Source organism: Cryptomeria japonica, unplaced genomic scaffold (assembly GCF_030272615.1).
Source record: "Cryptomeria japonica unplaced genomic scaffold, Sugi_1.0 HiC_scaffold_226, whole genome shotgun sequence".
Lineage (NCBI taxonomy): Eukaryota > Viridiplantae > Streptophyta > Pinopsida > Cupressales > Cupressaceae > Cryptomeria > Cryptomeria japonica.
This window is the reverse complement of record NW_026729048.1, coordinates 10,001-30,000: the sequence shown is the minus strand read 5'-3', so window position 1 is coordinate 30,000 and position 20,000 is coordinate 10,001. Positions and strand designations below refer to the sequence as shown.

The 20,000-nt window shown below is 34.0% G+C and overlaps 1 protein-coding gene across 1 annotated transcript; it reads right to left on the bottom strand.

The window, feature by feature from the left end:
* Positions 1 to 12,200: 12,200 nt before the first annotated feature.
* LOC131073273 (endoglucanase 16-like) lies at positions 12,201 to 14,423 on the bottom strand. The gene is made up of 8 exons (XM_058009682.2): positions 14,217 to 14,423; positions 13,887 to 14,099; positions 13,601 to 13,801; positions 13,384 to 13,461; positions 13,141 to 13,293; positions 12,940 to 13,048; positions 12,630 to 12,793; positions 12,201 to 12,548 (listed from the first exon to the last, which is right to left on the bottom strand). The coding sequence occupies exons 1-8, from the start codon at positions 14,421 to 14,423 to the stop codon at positions 12,201 to 12,203; spliced, it is 1,473 nt and encodes a 490-aa protein (XP_057865665.2).
* Positions 14,424 to 20,000: the final 5,577 nt, after the last annotated feature.

Sequence of the window (20,000 nt, the reverse complement as noted above, 5' to 3'; positions counted from 1 at the left end):
GTGCTAAGTCTTAGATCTTTTTGAGGTAACTGCATTGATGATAACTAATGAATCCCTTTCTAAATGTATGTTGGAGAGACCGCATTTCCTTGCTAACACCAGGCCAGCTAGTAAGGCATTTGGCTCTACCAAGTTATTGGTACTCGAAGGGATAGGAGATGCTTGGAAAGCACACATTTTGCCAAATTGATCTCGAATGCAAACTCCAATTCCCGACTTCCCTGTGTTTACACGGGAAGAGCCATCGAAGTTGATCTTAAAGAAATTAGGTGCAGGGGGTAACCATTTTACGGAAGACCTATCTCTAACATGAGCTGAAGACCAATTCAGAGGAATCCCTATTGGCATAATAATACCATTCCATGATTTTACAATTACCTTGTCCCACTGGGTGAATGACTGAACGTCCTTGGAATTAGTGAGAGAAGAATTTATAATTTTTGCAATCGAATTTTCTAACTTGACCAAAATTTGATCCAGAGAAGATGATGCTTTTCTAAAAATTATTTTATTCCTCTCCCACCAGATGGCCCAAATGATGAGAGCAGGAGCACATTTCCAAATGCCTGAGAAATTTGATGATAAAAATAAAAGAGGCCAAGAGTTAAACATATCCCAAAGTGATTCGGGAAGGGCACCATAACTTGGAGTTTATTCATGATGAAGAACCAACATTGGGAGGCAAAAGTGCAATGTAAAAATAAGTGATCAACTGATTCTTCTCCTAAGTCACAAAGCACACAATTAAAAGCTTGTGAAATTTACCCAATTTTACTAGTCTATTTGGTGTTAGGATTCTTTTGTTCAACGTTAACCATGCAAAACAACCTGCTTTTGGCAGAACAATATCATTTCAATAGAATGAGTATGTCCGACTACAAACCGTTCTACTACAACCCTGTTGTATGGCTTTGTAACCTTCTTTAATTGAATATTGCCCTGATTTAGAAGCTGCCCAAATTAACACATCTTTCCTATTAGACATGAGAACTGTCCTATTCAATAAGATAGCTGCCAAGGAAGAAGATTGTTGAGTGGATATTGGGAGAAGAGTTGGGTCTTTCCAAATTATTTTACCTAAAAATATTTCTACAGCGGACACATAGTCACTCAATTTTGTACCCCAATGAGCTATAGCTATATTCATAATATCTTCCATGTTATCCATTTGAGCAATTGGAGGATGCCCACACCATGAGTCTATCCAAAAGTTAGCACTAAAACCACTATTGACTTCCCATGAAACATACTTAGTTACTAGATTTCTTGAATGCATCATAAAATTACAAATAGCCGACCCTTTTGGAGTATCCAAAATTGTCAAAACTCTAGATGGTTGATTGTTGTCCAAATATTTTTTGTTCTCTCATTAATTTCTCAATTTGACTATACACTTGCTTGACTTGTGTGGCTTGATAATACTAGCAATATATTCAAAGGTTCTAGCCAATTTAAAAATAAAATAAAATTTACCTTTAAATATAGAACAACAAGTGCAAGTTGGTCAATGATGAGTGCAATATTATGAATTCAAATTAGATTAGTAAAATTGGTGTTGAGAGGTAAAATTTGTTGAGTATAGGGTGTTCTTCAATAATGGCCAATGGACAAAATTTTAGTCATTCGAATAATGGATTTGTTATGTTGGGAAAGACCTCAAAACAATCACTCTCTAGTTCTAAGCTTCTTCCCTTATCTCAAGATACCTCTCCGGTCCCCCTTTTGATGAAATATCCTTTTCACCTAAATGGTACACTAAACTAAAAATGTGCTTCCAAGCCTTATAAGATCTATAGTAGTTTTCAAAAGTCCCAAATTTAAAAAATATGCCATGTCAGACATATGGCTAAATTGTTAAGTTGAGGTTGTGTGTCCTTCTTGTATGTGTGGGGAGAACGTCTCTCATTCTCTCAAATTTCATCTCCTTCATTAGAACTAGGATTCAACCCTAATTTTCTCTATTAGGGATGTTGCTGACACATTTCCTTTTGAGCCTCTTGATGATAGTTCTGATACTTAATATAAGTACAGATCCAATAACCAACAAGATGAGAGGGGGGGGGTGAATCATACAAACTTAAACATCCATAAAAACATCAGATTCAACCTCAGTAACATATACTTCAGTAATAAAACCCAAAACTGTCAAACATACAAACTCAAAAGCATATAAACATCATAAACCTCATAACACCAGATTTAACGTGGAAACCCAAATAGGGAAAAACCATTGTGGGATTTCGGACCCACTAAGAAATATACTCTTCTAGAGTATGCTCGGTTAAAAGCAAATCCTGTTAAAGATTACAAACACATTGCTAGATGTGACCCGGTTAAGGGATTTCCCTCAGATCTGTTAGGATCTTCACCTTGTTAGAAGTGACCTTGTTAAAGGATTTCAAATGCTCAATCTGAATGTCACATTGCTAGAGGGTTTTACAAATAAGACTGTTAAGTCCACTCGGTTAAGAGATTTTCTGTCACTTTCACAAAACAAGAGTAATAAAAATCTATCTGCAACTTCACATCTAAAATGCTAAAGAAGATTCTTATTTGTTCAATACAATCTAGACATAGAACTAATCTTGTACATCTACTGGGCTTCTATACTCTGTTATTCAAACAGGTCTTCAAGCTTCTATGCTCGGTAATCACCATGTGGCAACCCATTGCATACACTTGCCCGCATATATTGTTTATCAACAGTTTCCTATTTATAAACAATTAGGTAACCGTATAATCTCCTTGATCACATTTCCCATGATCAATCATAGCCATCATATCTTCAATCTTGTCCAGGTTCAATGGATCTTTCGATCTGAATTTGTTTTACCCTGCCTTGGAACTTGCATATTAGTCTTGGAACTTGTGCCAGGGTATTGCGGTTCAATCTGAGCTGTAGACCTTCATGCCAACTTTCAATTGCCTTAGATTCATTAACAAACTTAATGCATGGCATACCAATCATTTAATCAGTTCCAGCTCATCAGCTTCCTTCATTAAATACCACATGTAGACATTTAATGCATTCTGTTATAGCACGGTTACAACTCGGTAACAACTCGGTGAATATTAAACTTCACTCGGTAGACATTCCGCCTTCATTAACTGATACCGATAACCTTAGGGTTTACCGACTAGGTTCCTTAGGGTTTACCGACTAGGTTCTTTGCTTGATAACATAGTATAGTATTAACCTTTACAATTTAAAACATATGTATGATGTTAAAACAATCTAAAACATCATGATCTCATCATTGTCTAACTCGGTACTAGTTGCCCATTGAATACCTTATTCATGCCCTTATTCATCATATTCTTTCTGTGTCTTTTACCGACATCTATAAACTCTTCAAATCATACTTCTCAAGATATGGCAACATCATACTAAATTAGAAAATCAATTTCTTGACATCAATGACAAAATAATAATATCAAGATAGTAAAATATCTTTAATCAGTTATATCCATAATCATCAACAACCTTCTCAATATCCTTATGAAATACCAACAATCTTTCATTGTCTCTTATAATGCAATATTGCCAACAATCTACCCCTTTGGCATTGATGGCAAACCCAATTGATTTGACCTTAAAAGATTTAGATTGCTGTGATTCTAAAATGCTGAAATGCTCTCCCCCATACATTAGACTTCTCTTCTACTCAGTTTTCGTCTTCTCCCCTGATAGGTCTTCTTCCTTTATATTAGTCTTCTCCCCCTTGGTAGGTCTTCTCCGCCTTGGTAGGTCTTCTCCCCCTTTGACAACAATGCCAAATAGTAAAGAACTAAAAAAAAATTACTTTCTGTAAGAAGTTATTTCCTGCCGTTGTGTATCAACTGAGTCTCCGTCAGAGCATTTTGTCTAAAATTCCTGTTCCCTATAATATTTTCTGTTTAATTCCTGTACACCTTTAGAAAAACATCCTAAAGGGTGTAAATCAACATCAACTCCCAAAAGATATTCGATAGAGTCATCGGATTGATGCTTTCACCGAACTCGGTCAGTGAATAGAAGATAGGGGTAGGACCCCTAACTTACTTCTGAGATATTCAAAAGTGTCCCTTGGTAGTGGATTGGTGAAGATATCTGCTATTTGTTCCTTTGTGCTAACATACTCCAACACCACTTTCTTCTCTTGAGCTTCTTCTCCAAGATAATGATATTTGATAGAGATGTGCTTTGTCTTAGAGTGCATAACAAGATTTTTTGAAATATTAATGGCACTAGTATTGTCAAAAAACATAGTTACAGGCTCAGTAACTTTCTCATTTATACCTTCCAACAGTTGTTTGATCCATGCAATGTTGGTATAATTCAGTGCTGCAGCAACATATTCAGCTTCTTCTGTTGATTGTGAAACACATCCTTGTTTCTTGCTAAGCCAACTCACTAGTCTTTCTCCTAAAAAGAAAGCTCCTCCACTTGTGCTTTCTGTCATCAATGTTGCCTGCCCAATCATCATCAGTATAAACTTTTAAATCAAAATCATTTCCTTTCTAATATACTAAGCCATAATCCTCAGCGCCTTTCAAGTATCTAAAAATTCTTTTGATTGCTGTCATGTGTGTTTCCTTGGGATCTGCAGAGAATCTTGCAACTATACCTACTACATGTGCTATGTCTGGTCTTCTGTGAACAACATATTGTAGCTTTCCAATCATGGATTGGTAAAGTGTCTCATCAACAGATGCAGATTCATCATTCTTTGATAATTTACAGTTGGTAGTCATAGGAGTACTTACTGGTTTTGAATCCTCCATTCCAAATTTCTTCAAGATTTCCTTTATGTACTTGGATTGAGTAATGAAAAGCTCATTTTTCATTTGCAGTATCTGTAAACCTATAAAATACTTTATCTCACCGATTAATGACATCTCAAATTCTTTGCTCATTTCATTTCCAAAGTTCTTGCATAAAGAGTCATTTCCACAAAATATAATATCATCAGCAAATATGGCTGAGATCGGTATTCCATTTTCATCATTCTTCATGTATATATTGATGTTCTCACTTGTCCTTATAAAACCAATCTTACTCAAATAAGAGTGCAATCTTTCATACCATGCTCTAGGTGCTTGTTTCAAACCATATAAAGCTTTGTTCAATTTACATACCTAATCTTTATTATTGTCTTCAACAAATCCTTCAGGTTGTTCAATAAAAACTTCTTCTTCTAATATTCCATTCAGAAATGTAGATTTGACATCCATTTGATATACCTTGAAGTTCTTGAAAGCAGCATAGGCCAACAATGTTCTTACTCCTTCAAGTGTAGCAAAAGGTGCAAAAGTTTCACCATAATCAATTCCTTCTTCTTGAGCATAAGCTTTGCAATCTAGTCTTGCTTTGTTTCGAATGACCTCTCCTTTTTTATTTAGCTTGTTTATGAAAATCCACTTTGTATTGATTACATTTTTGTCCTTCGGTCTTGGGATTAGTGTCCATGTGTCATTCTACTTGATTTGATCAATCTCTTCTGTCATAGCATTTATCCAATCTTCACTGTTAAATGCCTCTTTCACTATTCTCGGTTCAAATTCAGATATCAAACATGTGTTCTGTCTCAGTTTGTTCCTTGTCATCACCGGATCATCCTTATCTCCTATAATCTGGCTTCGTGCATGATGTCTTCTGACATACTTGGCTAATACAGGCTCGGTAGGCTCCGTATGATCTTCTTCATCACTCTGTTACTGGATATTCGCTTGATTTTCTTCAACAGTCTTCTCGGTAGGACTTCTCGGTTGAACATAGACAAATTCATCATAGTATTCTGGTTCCTTGGAATCATTTCTTTCTGCAAATTCATCAATTTTCACATTTGCACTTTCTACTATTTTGTTAGATGATTTGATCAGACATTTAAATGCTTTGCTTCTAGAAGAATAACCCAGAAATGTTCCTTCTTCACTTTTCTGATCAGACTTGCCATTTCTATCATCTTTATGAACATAGAATCTACTTCCAAAGATTTTAAAATAACTAACATTAGGTTTCTTATCATACCAGATTTCATATGGTGTCTTCAAAGTACCTTTCTTCAATTGAACTCGGTTCAAGGTGTAAATTGCAGTGCTTATTGCTTCTCTCCAAAATGTTTGTGGCACCTTCTTTTCAATCATCAGTGTTCTAGCACAATCCACAATAGATCTGTTTCTTCTCTCAGCTATTCCATTCTGCTGTGGAGTTCTCGGTGCAGAGACTTGTCTTTTAATACCATGATCATTGCAGAATAAGTTGAACTCATCAGATGTGAACTCTCATCCTCTATCTGATCTAAGACATTTCAGTTGTCTTCCTGTTTCATTTTCAACTCTTGCCTTGTACCATTTAAACATTTGAAAAGCTTCTGATTTTTGTTTTAAAAACATTACTGACATCATCCTTGAATAGTCATCCACAAATAATATGAAATATTTATCAACATAATAACTTTGAACTTTCATAGGACCACAAAGATCAGTGTGGACAAGATCCAAAATTACCTTAGAAGTGTAAGACTTACTTGTAAAGCATGATCTTGTCATCTTACCCATCTGGCATCCTCCGCACATAGCATTCTCAGGTTTTTCAAGACTCGGTAGACCTCTTACTCGGTGCTTCTTACTTATTTTGATCAGATTATCAAAATTTACATGACAAAACCTTTTATGCCATAACCAGGTATCATCAATCTTTGCATACAAACACTTATTATAAGTTGAGTCAAGGTGAAATGTGTTACCTTTCGTTTGTGTCCTGGTAGTAGCTAACTTTCCATTCTTGTCATGAACTTTGACAATTCCCTTCTGAAATTCTATTCGGTAACCCGTGTTGTTTAGCTGTGCTACACTCAACAAATTGTATTTCAAACCTTCAACCCAATAAACATCATTGCATCTTGCATTATCAAGAAGTGTTATAGATTCTGTACCTCTTACCAGACATGGTGCATCATTACCAAATCTAACATAGCCTCCATCATAATCTTCTAATGTAACAAACTTGTGTTTATCTTCTGTCATATGATGTGAGCATCCACTATCTATAATCCAAGAATCATTAGTGTTTATGTGAGATATTAGGGCTTTTTCTTCATACCTTTCTTCATTTGATCCATCTTTGATAGCCACATAAACTACTTCCTCTGTATCAGTTTCATCTGATTTATATTCATTGGATTCCTCATCAGCAATTAAGCATGTCTTTCTATCTCTTCTTCTGAAGTCTCGATGTCCTCTGTAGTGATTATCTTTCTGTCTGTCATCTCGGTAATCTCTCTTTTCAGTAGATTCTTTGTCAGGATAGTTAGAAGCCATATGTCCTATCTTATCACAATCGAAATATTTCAAAGGTAGTTTTCCTTTATACTTACCTTTGCCTCTCGGTAACCTTTTGGCTAATAGTGCTTCAAACTCTTCTTGCTTTCTGATTTCTTCATGCAGTTTGTGTAAATTTCCTCCATGTTTTTTCGAAATCTTTCTCTTGCTCCACTGTGATCTCTTTCAGAGTACTTATACTTTCTTTCATTGTAATCGTTAGATTTATCAAGATGAAAAGAACTAAATGCAGATTCAACTTTATTTACCGAAGATCCACTGTTATTAAAGTTACTTAACTCAAATGCATGTAGCTTACAAATAGTAGCATCTAAAGAACTGGCATATTAGGTACAAACCTCAATTCATTGATTGCAAAGACTCGGATTGCATAAGCTGGTAGAAGGGTTCTTAACAACTTACTTGTTATATCCTTTTCTTTAATAGTTCCACCTGCTCCTTTGATTTGATTGACTATCTCCTTTAGTCTTGTACTGTACCGAGTTATGTTCTCACCTTCATTCATCCTCATAGATTCAAGTTGTCCTCTTAGACTATCTACTTTTTCTCTTTGAACATGTTCATCTCCTCCATATACTGATATGAGCTTATCCCACATTTCCTTTGCATCATTGCAGCCTTCTAGATCATTAAACTATGAATCGGTCAATACAAATGTTATTTCAATCATTGCTTGAATATGTTCTTGCTTTGCCTTTATCTCTTCCATAGTCAATCGATAGGTACTCGGTGAAACAAAATCATTCTCCAGATAGTATACATCATATTCTCCAACTCCTGATAGATGTAGCTTCATTCTTTTCTGCCATGTAGAGAAACTTGACTTGTTCAGCTTCGGTGCATCTCTCTTATACATCTTTGGATCTTTAACTCAAGTGCCTTTAAATGTTTCTTCCGGAGTCCAAAGCTCTGATACCAATTGATGGTTTTGATACTTAATATAAGTACAGATCCAATAACCAACAAGATAAGTGGGGGGGGGGGGGTGAATCATACAAACTTAAACATCCATAAAAACATCAGATTCAACCTCGGTAACATATAATTCAGTAATAAAACCCAAAACTGTCAAACATGCAAACTCAAAAGCATATAAACATCATAAACCTCATAACACCAAATTTAACGTGGAAACCCAAATAGGGAAAAGCCACTATGGGATTTTGGACCCACTAAGAAATATACTCTTCTAGAGTATGCTCGGTTAAAAGCAAATCCTATTAAAGATTACAAACACATTGCTAGATGTGACCCGGTTAAGGGATTTCCCTCAGATCTGTCAGGATCTTCACCTTGTTAGAAGTGACCTTGTTAAAGGATTTCAAACACTCAATCTGAATGTCACATTGCTAGAGGGTTTTACAAATAAGACTGTTAAATCCACTCGGTTAAGAGATTTTGTGTCACTTTCAAAAAACAACAGTAATAAAAATCTATTTGCAACTTCACATCTAAAATGCTAAAGCAGATTCTTATTTGTTCAATACAATCTAGACATAGAACTAATCTTGTCCATCTGCTGGGCTTCTATACTCTGTTATTCAAACAGGTCTTCAAGCTTTTGTGCTCGGTAATCACTATGTAGCAACCCTGTGCATACACTTGTCCGCATACATTGTTTATCAATAGTTTCCTATTAATAAATAATTAGGTAACTGTATAATCTCCTTGATCACATTTCCCATGATCAATCATAGCCATCAGATCTTCAATCTTGTCCAGGTTCAATGCATCTTTCGATTTGAAAATGTTTTACGCTGCTTTGGAACTTGCATATTAGTCTTGGAACTTGCGATAGGGTATTGCGGTTCAATCTGAGTTGTAGATCTTCATGCCGACTTTCCATTGCCTTAGATTCATTAACAAACTTCATGCACGACATACCAATCATTTAATCAGTTCCAGCTCATCAGCTTCCTTCATTAAATACTGCATGTAAACATTTAATGCATTCTGTTATAGCTCGGTTACAACACGGTAATAACTCGGTGAATACTAAACTTCACTCGGTAGACATTCTGCATTCATTAACCGATACCGATAACCTTAGGGTTTACCAACTAGGTTCCTTAGGGTTTACCGACTAGGTTCTTTGCTTGATAACATAGTATAGTATTAACCTTTACAATTTACAACATATGTATGATGTTAAAACAATCTAAAACATCATGATCTCATCATTGTCTAACTCGGTACTAGTTGCCCATTGAATACCTTATTCATCCCCTTATTCATCATATTCTTTCTGTGTCTTTTACCGACATCTATAAATTCTTCAAATCATACTTCTCAAGATATGGCAACATCATACTGAATTAGAAAATATATTTCTTGACATCAATGACAAAATAATAATATCAAGATAGTAAAATATCTTTAATCAGTTATATCCATAATCATCAACAACCTTTTCAATATCCTTATGAAATGCCAACAATCTTTCATTGTCTTTTATAATGCAATATTGCCAACACTTGATCTTTAGCTCTATGCAGATCTATGATGATTTTATATAGGATATTTCATGGAAACTGAACTCTAGGTATACCGTCTTGAAAATTATGGGGAAGCATCCCTGTGTGGAAGATTGTGCCCTATTTTAGGTCTTCTTTCACGATTTTTTTAATTGAAAGTATGTTTTGGATAATAGTCATTCGTTATATGAAAAATAAAGTTTACTTATGGTTCTATGTTGTCCCTTGTTTGATCTTGGTATTGTGAGAATCACCAATATCTCAATTTGGTTACAGTGTCAAAATCTTCTTTTAATTATGATGAACTCTTTGCTCATTGAAGCCCTTCTCAATAGAGTCAATAAAATGCACGATGGTTAACTTCTTTGATCCTTTATCATACTTGGTTATAATTAACTTTTCATATGATTCACGGTTACAATATATAAACAATAAGGGCCTTTTAGAGAATTGTTTTATATTTAACTAAATGGGGTACAAAACTATGGGTTGCAATATAAAATATATTTCAAATCTTTGTTTTGCTAAACTCCAAAAAGGGGTTTACAAAATGACATTTCTAATCTCAACTTTTTTTGACGAAATCAAAGGATTTGTTTAATAATTTTTGCAAACTTCCTTTATCACTATGGTTGTTGGGTTTGTTTCTATGAATAAATTGCTTTGTCTTGTGTGGTGGACTTTTTTTCTCTAGTGGTTTTCCAAGGAAATCATCAAACCTCTAAAATTATTGAAATTTCTCATCAGGACGATTTCCATCTTTCTAAAGATGAGGATATCCTCCATGTTTGATATCAACAGGATATTTTTAGTCTTAATGATTCCTTGGTTCATTAAGATGAATTTATTTTCTCAAACATCACCAATATAACCTAGACTAAGAGTAATATTTTTATAAAACATTAGTAAAATCGATAAGTGACCAAGTATGAAATCCGAGGTTAAAAAATATAAAATGGAAGCCCAAGGCTCTATTGGAAAGGCCTCTCAATGGATCTCTTGATGCACTCCTTACCAAGAGAAAATGAAAGGGAAAAAGTGAAGTCTTTTAGGCCTTTGACATCTGTGAAAAGTTACTTTTTCTTGACTTTTTTGGAGGGATGACTTGTTAACATGTTACCTGTAGTGAGCTTCATCTTTGTGGACTTCCTTTCTCTTCTTCTTTTCTCTGCATTTTTCAAATACCCATCATCTCTATTTGGTATGCCATTTTATATGTGAGTGGACCCTCCTTTTACAAATTGTCCATAAAAAAATTACCTATAAATATAAAATTATAAAAAATTATTTAAAAAAATCAAAATCAGTATATTACTAAATGCATGAATGGAAATTCGGAGGGCAAGAAAATATAAAATGAAAATACGAAATATTTTTTTTAAAAGAAAAAGAAAATAACGTGGCATTCAAAAGCTACATAACTAGTTACACATCATCATGAATGGTTTCTTGTCTCTTTAAAAATTCATTGATTGCTATAATGTGAATGATGCATTATGTTTTTATCACTTCTTTCAAAGGTATGTGGGCCCAAGATAAATGTGTAAGATACATTATTGTTGTGAGGATTTTTGTGACATTGAGTTATTATCACTTGTATTTAAAAGTACAAGTGCAAGGAATGAATTAATTTGAAGCAAATATGTTGTAATTTATATAGGTATTGCATCATTGAGAACCTATGTATTTGTGATAAATAGTGTGAGAGACAATGTAAAATCCAACATGTAAATTTGACAGATGTATAATAATGTAGTTTAAGGAAATGTTTATATGTCCACAAGTTATCACCGCCCCTACTATAATTATATAACACCTCTCACCATAATACAAATTTCATATTAATACTTGTAAATATATTAAAAAGGAAACTAGTATAGATATCCTGAATACATCTATTTAGAAAATGCGTAGAGATATCAGTTTAAAATTATTTTATTTGATATTTTTATAATTAATTGGTGACCATTGCAATTGTTGATCCATATGATTTAAAGAGAGATTTGTATGTATACAGATTTTCACCATCCCCATTAAAATTCTATAATACCTCTCAACATAATAAAAAACTAATATAATCACTTTTTATTATATTAAAAAGTAAACTATAAATATTCAATTCTAATTCTAACAAACAAGATTTGAGCTATACACTTGATTTATTTTAATTAGCTCAAAAAGTATAGAATACATTTTTACCTAAAGATTTTGTTTCTAACATAAATAGATTTATATATTTTTTACTTTAGAGCCTTGTTCACCATTAAAGCTACTAACTTGGAAATAATAATTAATCATGGGGACCTTTTCTCATATAGCCTCCCATAATTGTAACTACTCTAGTCTTATCATTTCCAATGATCGATGGGAAGATTTCTCGTAATTCTTTGATGTCTAAGGAAATCAAAACTGCCTGTTAGTTTTGCGTGTCATTCTATACAATTTTGCAAGAACACCCACGAGAGGAGAATTTATGTACGTTGTAGGTTCAAGCATGCTAGATTTGGTCCTGAGGTCTACAAAACGGTCATATTTATCTGGTCCCCCCACTATTGCCCCAATTAATGTGTTTGGATTGGAAGAATCTTTGTGAAACCAGTTCATGAAACCTTCAATGCATTTGATCTTCGTTGGTTGTTGATGAATGGAAACTACAGATGCTCCTCTGTGATGTGGTTGCCTTGGGTATTTGGAACCGTATCCTACCATATATGAAATGCCGAGAGGATTCCTTCCCAATAAATAATCAATCTGCAAAGGATATGATTAAGATTCGTTATATTGTATGCTCCAAAATACAAATACAAATACAAATACATGTAGTGTGCTTACTTGTAGCTTTGCGAAGCCCATAACGTCGCTGGGTTTAAAGAGAGTGTTGCCGCATGACAATGTTTGCTTCTTAGCTGATAGTAAATCACTGTATCTTGCCAGCAAAAAAGCAGCACTGGTAACATACTGAGTGTTGGCGCCATCTCTAACATACAGCAAACCTCCTGTGACAAAAGGATTGAATTATAGATATCACTAAGAGAATTTTGAGGGCTATGATTAGAAAAGGAGGAGTAACAAATGATTTACATGGCTGTGACTAGAAAAGGAATCATTGTTCGTGGTATTGGTGAAGAAATAGAGAGCTCACCTGGGGTGGTTTTAACAGAACGAATGGGACTGCCAGGAAGAAGTGAACACACAAAGCGTTCTGCATGACTTCTATAGGCTGAGAATTGAGCTTCCCCTTGGAAATATAACTGGTTGGTGAAGTGCATAAGTTAGCTTTAAGCTAGAAGTATGTTTATATTACATTTTATTTGAAAAATTGCACCAATCAGTCTACGCTTACGTCTGTTAGAAGCACTTGAATTCCAGCATATTTGAGGTCCCAGTTGAATTCATTAACATATGCCTTTAGATCGTCGTGCTGGATAATATAGTTGGAATAATATGGGGATTTCGTAGCTCTGTATAGCCAAGATGCAGCCCAGAGAAGCTCGTCCTGAGATCATATTTACAAGTGCATATGTTAAAAGAAAACCAAATTCTGCTCACAAGAGCATATGCTAAATGAAAACCAAATTCTGCTTACATTGTAGCCTGAAACAGAGCAATAAAATGGACACTCTCCTCCGTAGGTGCCCTTGAATCGATCGGCAAAACTGAAGAGCTGAAGGGAAACATAAATGGGCGGTTAGAAAGAAGATGGATGCATAAGATTTTTCTCAAAATGGATGGATGAAACTTGTTGATTTTGCTGTGTTGGTTAACAGTTAGGTTTTCTATTTTACTTGAGCACCCAAACATACCGATTGAGAACGTTGGAGGAGAAGGTGTGAGTAACGAGGGTTTGTGAATCTGAAAACAATGGAGGAGGCAGCCAAGGCTGCGGCCGTTTCTGCTGCAATTTCTGATCCAGGGGTGTCTTTATCGATCTTGTAAAGAGATCGAGGAGTGTCCATATCTTCTGGACGCTCCCAACAATTATGGTCTGCCTGGGGATCACCCACCTATTTTATGCATCAAAATCAACCTCTTTAGTTTTTCATAATCTTGAAGAATGAATGCTGAATATTTTAGCTTAGATTTCTTTACCTGAACCCATAATTGATCTGGAGTTGCACCAGCCTTGAGAAAGTAGTCAGTTCCCCATCTAATAGCGTCCCTTGCATTCTGAATCTCTCCTGCAGCTTTCAACTCTTTCCCATAATCCAGTGTGCCCCAAGCGAGTGTGGTGATAGTGAATGCCATGGGAAGCCCATATTTCACATTATCGCCTGCATCGTAGTAACCCCCAACTAAATCAACCTGCAGGTGAGTTGCACACAACATTTTGTATGGAGTCAATGAAGAAGGATAGTATGATCCACTTCTACTTTTATCTCTAATCAAATTGAATAAGGATCTATCTCTTCTTCTACTTACGTTTTGCAAGTGCCCATCTGTGAGGCCAGAATCTCCTCTCCACTTTACTCGCTGAGATTGTGGGAGTTTACCAGATCGTTGGGCCTCCAGGAAGAGAATAGACTTCGACAGGGCTGCTCTGTAATCGAATTCTCCACGAACCACCTGCCCTCCACAACAAAACAGCAACAAGACCACTGACAAAAGCGCTTCCATTGCCTTGGCCATATGGACTCGCTGCTTTCTTTGATATGCAATTTAGAATTGTGCGCTAAATTTATATTCTCTCGGATGAGACTGCACCTTTTACTCATGAGATAAAGCTAGCAATGGAACAGGGCAACACGATACCTTTATTTATTTATCACGAGAACTGTGTATGAGTTTCTGTTGCTGAGTCATGCATGGGAACTGCAAGATTTAGAGCATGGAACACCACAAAAATAAACAATTAGTATGAGAAAGCAGGTATTTGCCTTATATCATTTGTCTTTCATTCGATTGTTGTTCACAAGAATTATACGCTTCACAAGAATTATACACGTTTTACCTTTTGATTTGTTGACAAGATTATAAGTTTTACCTTTTGTTTTGAATTGCATTATTTTCCGTAAGCTACCATTAGTATCCTTGATGTTGATTCCCTGAGCGAAATAGGTAGTAATTATCTGCGTTGGTTGATGAATAGTAAGGGAGAATGAGATTATAATTACAGGCTTAAGGCAGGTAAATGTTTGATGTTTGTAGTTTGATTAATTTAAGATATAATACTATTATTCAAATTCTGGTCGTAAGATTAATACTTAAATATAATATGCATGTGTAATAAATACTTCTTGTATTATATATTTGTTTCAAGTATTGGACAAAATTTTTGGTTTCAATATGTTATAATATAAACACATCATGCACAGGAAATAAACGTATGTTTTATAAAAGATGAAAGTTGCATTTGACAAAATGCATTGTCACCGGATTAAAATGTCTTTCAACCTAAAAGCAATGATTCCACCTAATATACCACAATTAATAAGATTACAAATATGTTTGGCTTTCACTCCGACGACAAAATCTATCCCAATGACCTTCGTAGAATTGCCATAAACCAAAACTAAATTAATATACAAATTTTGAAGATTGAGCTGGAAAAACATCACGCCTAGACAAAATTACATTTACCAAAAATCCCACCATCCTACATAAAATAAAATAACAAATTATAGTCTTAGAGGGAATTATTTCCACAAACGACACACAATCTCACTGTGAAAAACCCTGCATATAGATCGGAGATTAGACTTTTCTCTCCTAAACATAACAATAAATAGAATAACAAAAGTTCTGCTGGCTAAAGAAGCAATAACAATCACTCATTGCTATAGATAAGACAAAAAAGTTGTCGATTTTCTTCGTATTGATTAACATGAATATATAAGCATTGGTCGCGAGATTGATTTCTAGCCAAACCTACACGGGATGTACAACTATTAAATCGCCCCAGGAAACACCCATCATTATGACATATGCATATGGAGGGACAAGGTTACTTGCATCACCTCAATTATGATTTTATGTTGAGACATTACTTCTATTAATGGCACATGATTCAGGAGGCTTCTCTAAGAGATTACACCTATTATTCTTTCCTTGCCTTCTTGACTCAAATTCTCACTTTCTTGCCCTTGGCAATCCAAAGGATGGACCTGATTGTATAGCTGGGTTGTATTCTCAAGTAAATGTCTTTTGTAGGAGAAGATGAATGAAACAAGGATGAGAAGGGTCTTCTTCTTCTAGGTTGCCAATGTTCTAGAGGCCATACAAGAAGTTTTGGGTCTTAACTTCATCTAAGTAACGACAAGGCATCAAGTTAGTACAAATATTTCTTCTACAATTGTTAGCAACATTCTTATTATCATAGAAGACAAGGAAATGGCAAAGGCATTAGGGAAGTTTTATGTCTGGTACAAATTTAGAGTCAAGTTTAATAAAAAAATTGTTAAATCAACTCCTATCAAAATTTCCTTAATCCCATTCACATGCTCGGAGTTTAGGGGCATTTCTTGGACATCGGTCTGGTCTGTAGTATCGAGGCCCAATTGTTGGCTCTCTTCAAGGTGGTGGCATTTCAAGGATTCACTAAGAGTGTGATAGAATCATATAATGCTACCATGGATTTTATGACACTCAGCACTAAAAAAAAATCATATCCGTAGAAGGAACAATAAACATGGCGAATGCTACACAAGCCATAATGTTCTTGTACAGAAATGTTGGTCTAGTAAAATACAAAGATGGTTCTTAAAATTGTCAATCCCTAGTGTCTGGTAGTTTTACTTGTTTAAATGCTAGAATTTTTTTTGGAATATACTTGCATGGGTGACCTATGTAGAATGTGTTTTGTTTTCATAACCATCTATATCAAAGATTTCTATATAAGTTTGCCAGTCTCTTTAGAAGTTGAAAATCGCAATTCATCATAAGATATATATGTGAATTGGTTGAATGAGAATAACTTCCAATCATGTAAAGCTAGTCTTCCTTACAAACAGTCATGACTTGATTTTTGATGCAATTTCTCAAAATAAATAAAATGAGAGAGGGTCCTTAGCCCTCTCTCGATTAATAAAAAATGAAACAAAATAAAATATAAAATATTTTCACTAATTTAAAGTTTGGAGTGAGACCCTTGCGTTTACTGCCCAACAGGTTTCAATAGTTAGAATGTGACTGCTTTGTACAAAGTATGAGTTTTCATTGAACTAGGTTGTGTTACAAAATCAATCAGAAGATAATAAGCTTTTTGTGGGAGTAATTTTTTTTTAAAGTTAGAGATCTTTGTTTACCTAGTAAAGCCGATACCAAGAGAGATTAAGTTGTTGCCTAATGCACAAAGACACAGGGGTTCCAACCTCAACAAGATATGATCTTGGATCATCTGTAACAAAACAAGGTTGCTTGAACAACTAATTTTAACACATTTATGATAAACATAATGCTAGTATCCTTAAAGTTAGAGGTTTGAAAACTAAAATTTTAACCAAAATCAAAGCCCCAAAAGTACTTTCTCTATAAAAAAGGAAAAACGAAAACTTTTAATCTAACAAAAGTAAATGGAGAACAATTTAAGCACAACAATACTCCAAATATGTGTGCATCACTCTACGTCCGACATACAAAATTCAAAAGAAACTCTCCAACGAATTTTCTATCTAGACCATCTGAAATCACAAATAAATTGGTAAGTCTCTTAGTCCCAGTCACAGCATAAAAAAAGCAAAAAACAATAAATGCAAGATAGAAGAGAAGCATGCGAGAAATAATTACTGTAGAGTCAATATTTCTGCAGTCCTTTAAAGGAAAATATTGGTTGCAAGGTAAGGTTTGTTTTCAGATGTGGGTCAAGGAGTGTTTCAACTCCTTGAAAGTTGTTTTCCAGATAAAATTAAAAAAATTTATGACTTGTGTACAGAGCGAATTACCTCAAGGTTCTACATAGTTTGTCATGTTGTGAATGATGCTAATGAGAAAAAATGGACAAAGCTTGTAAGAAAATTTTATAAAATTGTATCACGACAAAACAATTTAAAATCAGGCCAACCAAAACATATATTCCTATAACAACCACTTCAATCTATTCACAACAAATGAAATTTAAAAATATTGGGGGTTCTAGAGCTACATGCTCTAGAGATAGAATAAGTTAGAAGTTAGGTTGTATGCAGTGGAGATAAGGATAAAATATATTGTAGGCAGTGGAGAAACACAAAGTGAAAGATTTAAGAATGAAAATTCTAGTGTGAGACATTACACCCTAGCAAGAACTTTCCCAAAAATAATAGAGAGATGTAAAATAAATTAACATCTTAGATTAGGATTTTAATTTGATTTACATATTCTTCTTTCAAATTGTTTATATTTCTTGTTTTCTAACTTTAATGCTTACAATTAGAGCTGAGTTAAACTCGTATGCACAATTTTGTTTTGTAGAAATGTTGGACTAGCTCGGTATACATTGAATTCAGGAGCAATGAATATGAATTCTCCAATTCATGGTCAAACAAATTTATCACTTGAGTTTTCAAAGGAAGCATTACAAAGAAACACATATGATCATGTTGTTTTATCTTTGTTGAGCATATTTGTGGCACTGACTTTAGTTATAGGTGGAAAAGTGCACAAAACTAGATCAATTTCGCACTTGTCTCAAGTTCAAATAGGTCAATAATTGCACGAAATTTCTTCTCATCTCATTAATATAGTTTTGCTAGATGGAAAAGTCAGAGATTTCACTTTTGTGATTTGTGAATGGAGTATGGGTATATCAATCTATGTTGTGAAGAATCGACTTAGGTAATGGGAAATTTATTCAATTAATACTCAATTTAATTATTACTTTTTTTAATAAAAAAAATTAAGCCTATAATTTTTAAAATTTTTATACATATTAAAAACTCGTTATTTTAAACCATCTGATTTAGATTTTAAATGATTAATATATGTTTATATTTATTTGTTTAGATATACATTTTTGATGTTTATAATATTCAACAAATTGTAAATAAATTATTTTCAACTTTTTTGGTGAATTATAATTTTCTCCAATTTAATTTAATTTAATTTTTTTGGTGAAGGAGATATGTTAATTCATTTATACTTAGCATTAGTACTCAAGTATATTTATGTCTCTCTTTGTAATTTAAATTGATATCTCTTGACATATTTAACATAGATATTTTTAAATATAGGTATGGTAGTTACAAGTATAAAGGGAGATGTAAAATAAGTTAGCATACACGTCTTTAAAGAAAGTTATGTAAAACATATACTAAAGTTTAATTAAATTTGTATTTATTAGTCTATGTATGTATATACAAATATAGACAAAGACTAAAGTTTTCTGTCAACTTTTTACTTTATGTTTACATTAATAATAATGCCTTGAAAAATAAAAACCATCTCCAATGTTTGCTAGGCGGTGGAGATAATATTTCTTCGAAAGGCCAAAACCTAAATTTCTCATTGGACCATACAAAATTTCTCTTGAGGAAAGAATAACATTTGATTTGTAAAATTTGGTGAATAATGGGTTAATGGTAGAGGAGGCAAGATAAAAATTAATGCGATTGTGGATGCATGAAAAGTTAATGTTGCCTCAACTATATGATCTATTTTTGATTTTATAATTTTTCCGAGTAGATGAGCAACATGCAAGGATATGGCAAGGGTATGTGTTGCTAGGATATGCCTCTCCATTATTTCAAATTTTAGTCACTTTTTCAATTTCCATCATATTGGAATCTACACGCAACCCTTTAACAGTGGCTACGTTATATTGTAGAGTGCATGCAAGTTCAAGCGCTAGTTGAGTATTAAACTCTCCTAATTTCTAGAAATAGTCAAGTGACCCTGCATTTACTAACTCATCCCTACAATTGTGGGCATGGTTGAGCAGGGTGTGAACCAAAGGTTATTTCCTTATAGGATCTCCACCCATCTATCAATTTGCAAATTTTGGTAATAAGATAACTTCTCCTAAAAAATCCACGCTAAATTCCTTGCACTAGACGCTTCCTTACCCAACTTTGCTTTCTGGTTTAGTCAAAATCAACGCTTGTCTAAATTCTATATTTGGTGTTTGTTTCCAATTCTTTCAAAATACTCAACAATGTATAAAGTGGAGAAAATAAAATGGCGTAAATTGAGAAGCCAAAATTCAAAAAAAATATTTTGATATTAATAAGGAGTGAGGAATAATTATGCTAGAAAATTTGTGTATCTTGCTGTTTATTCACAACCAAAAAATTA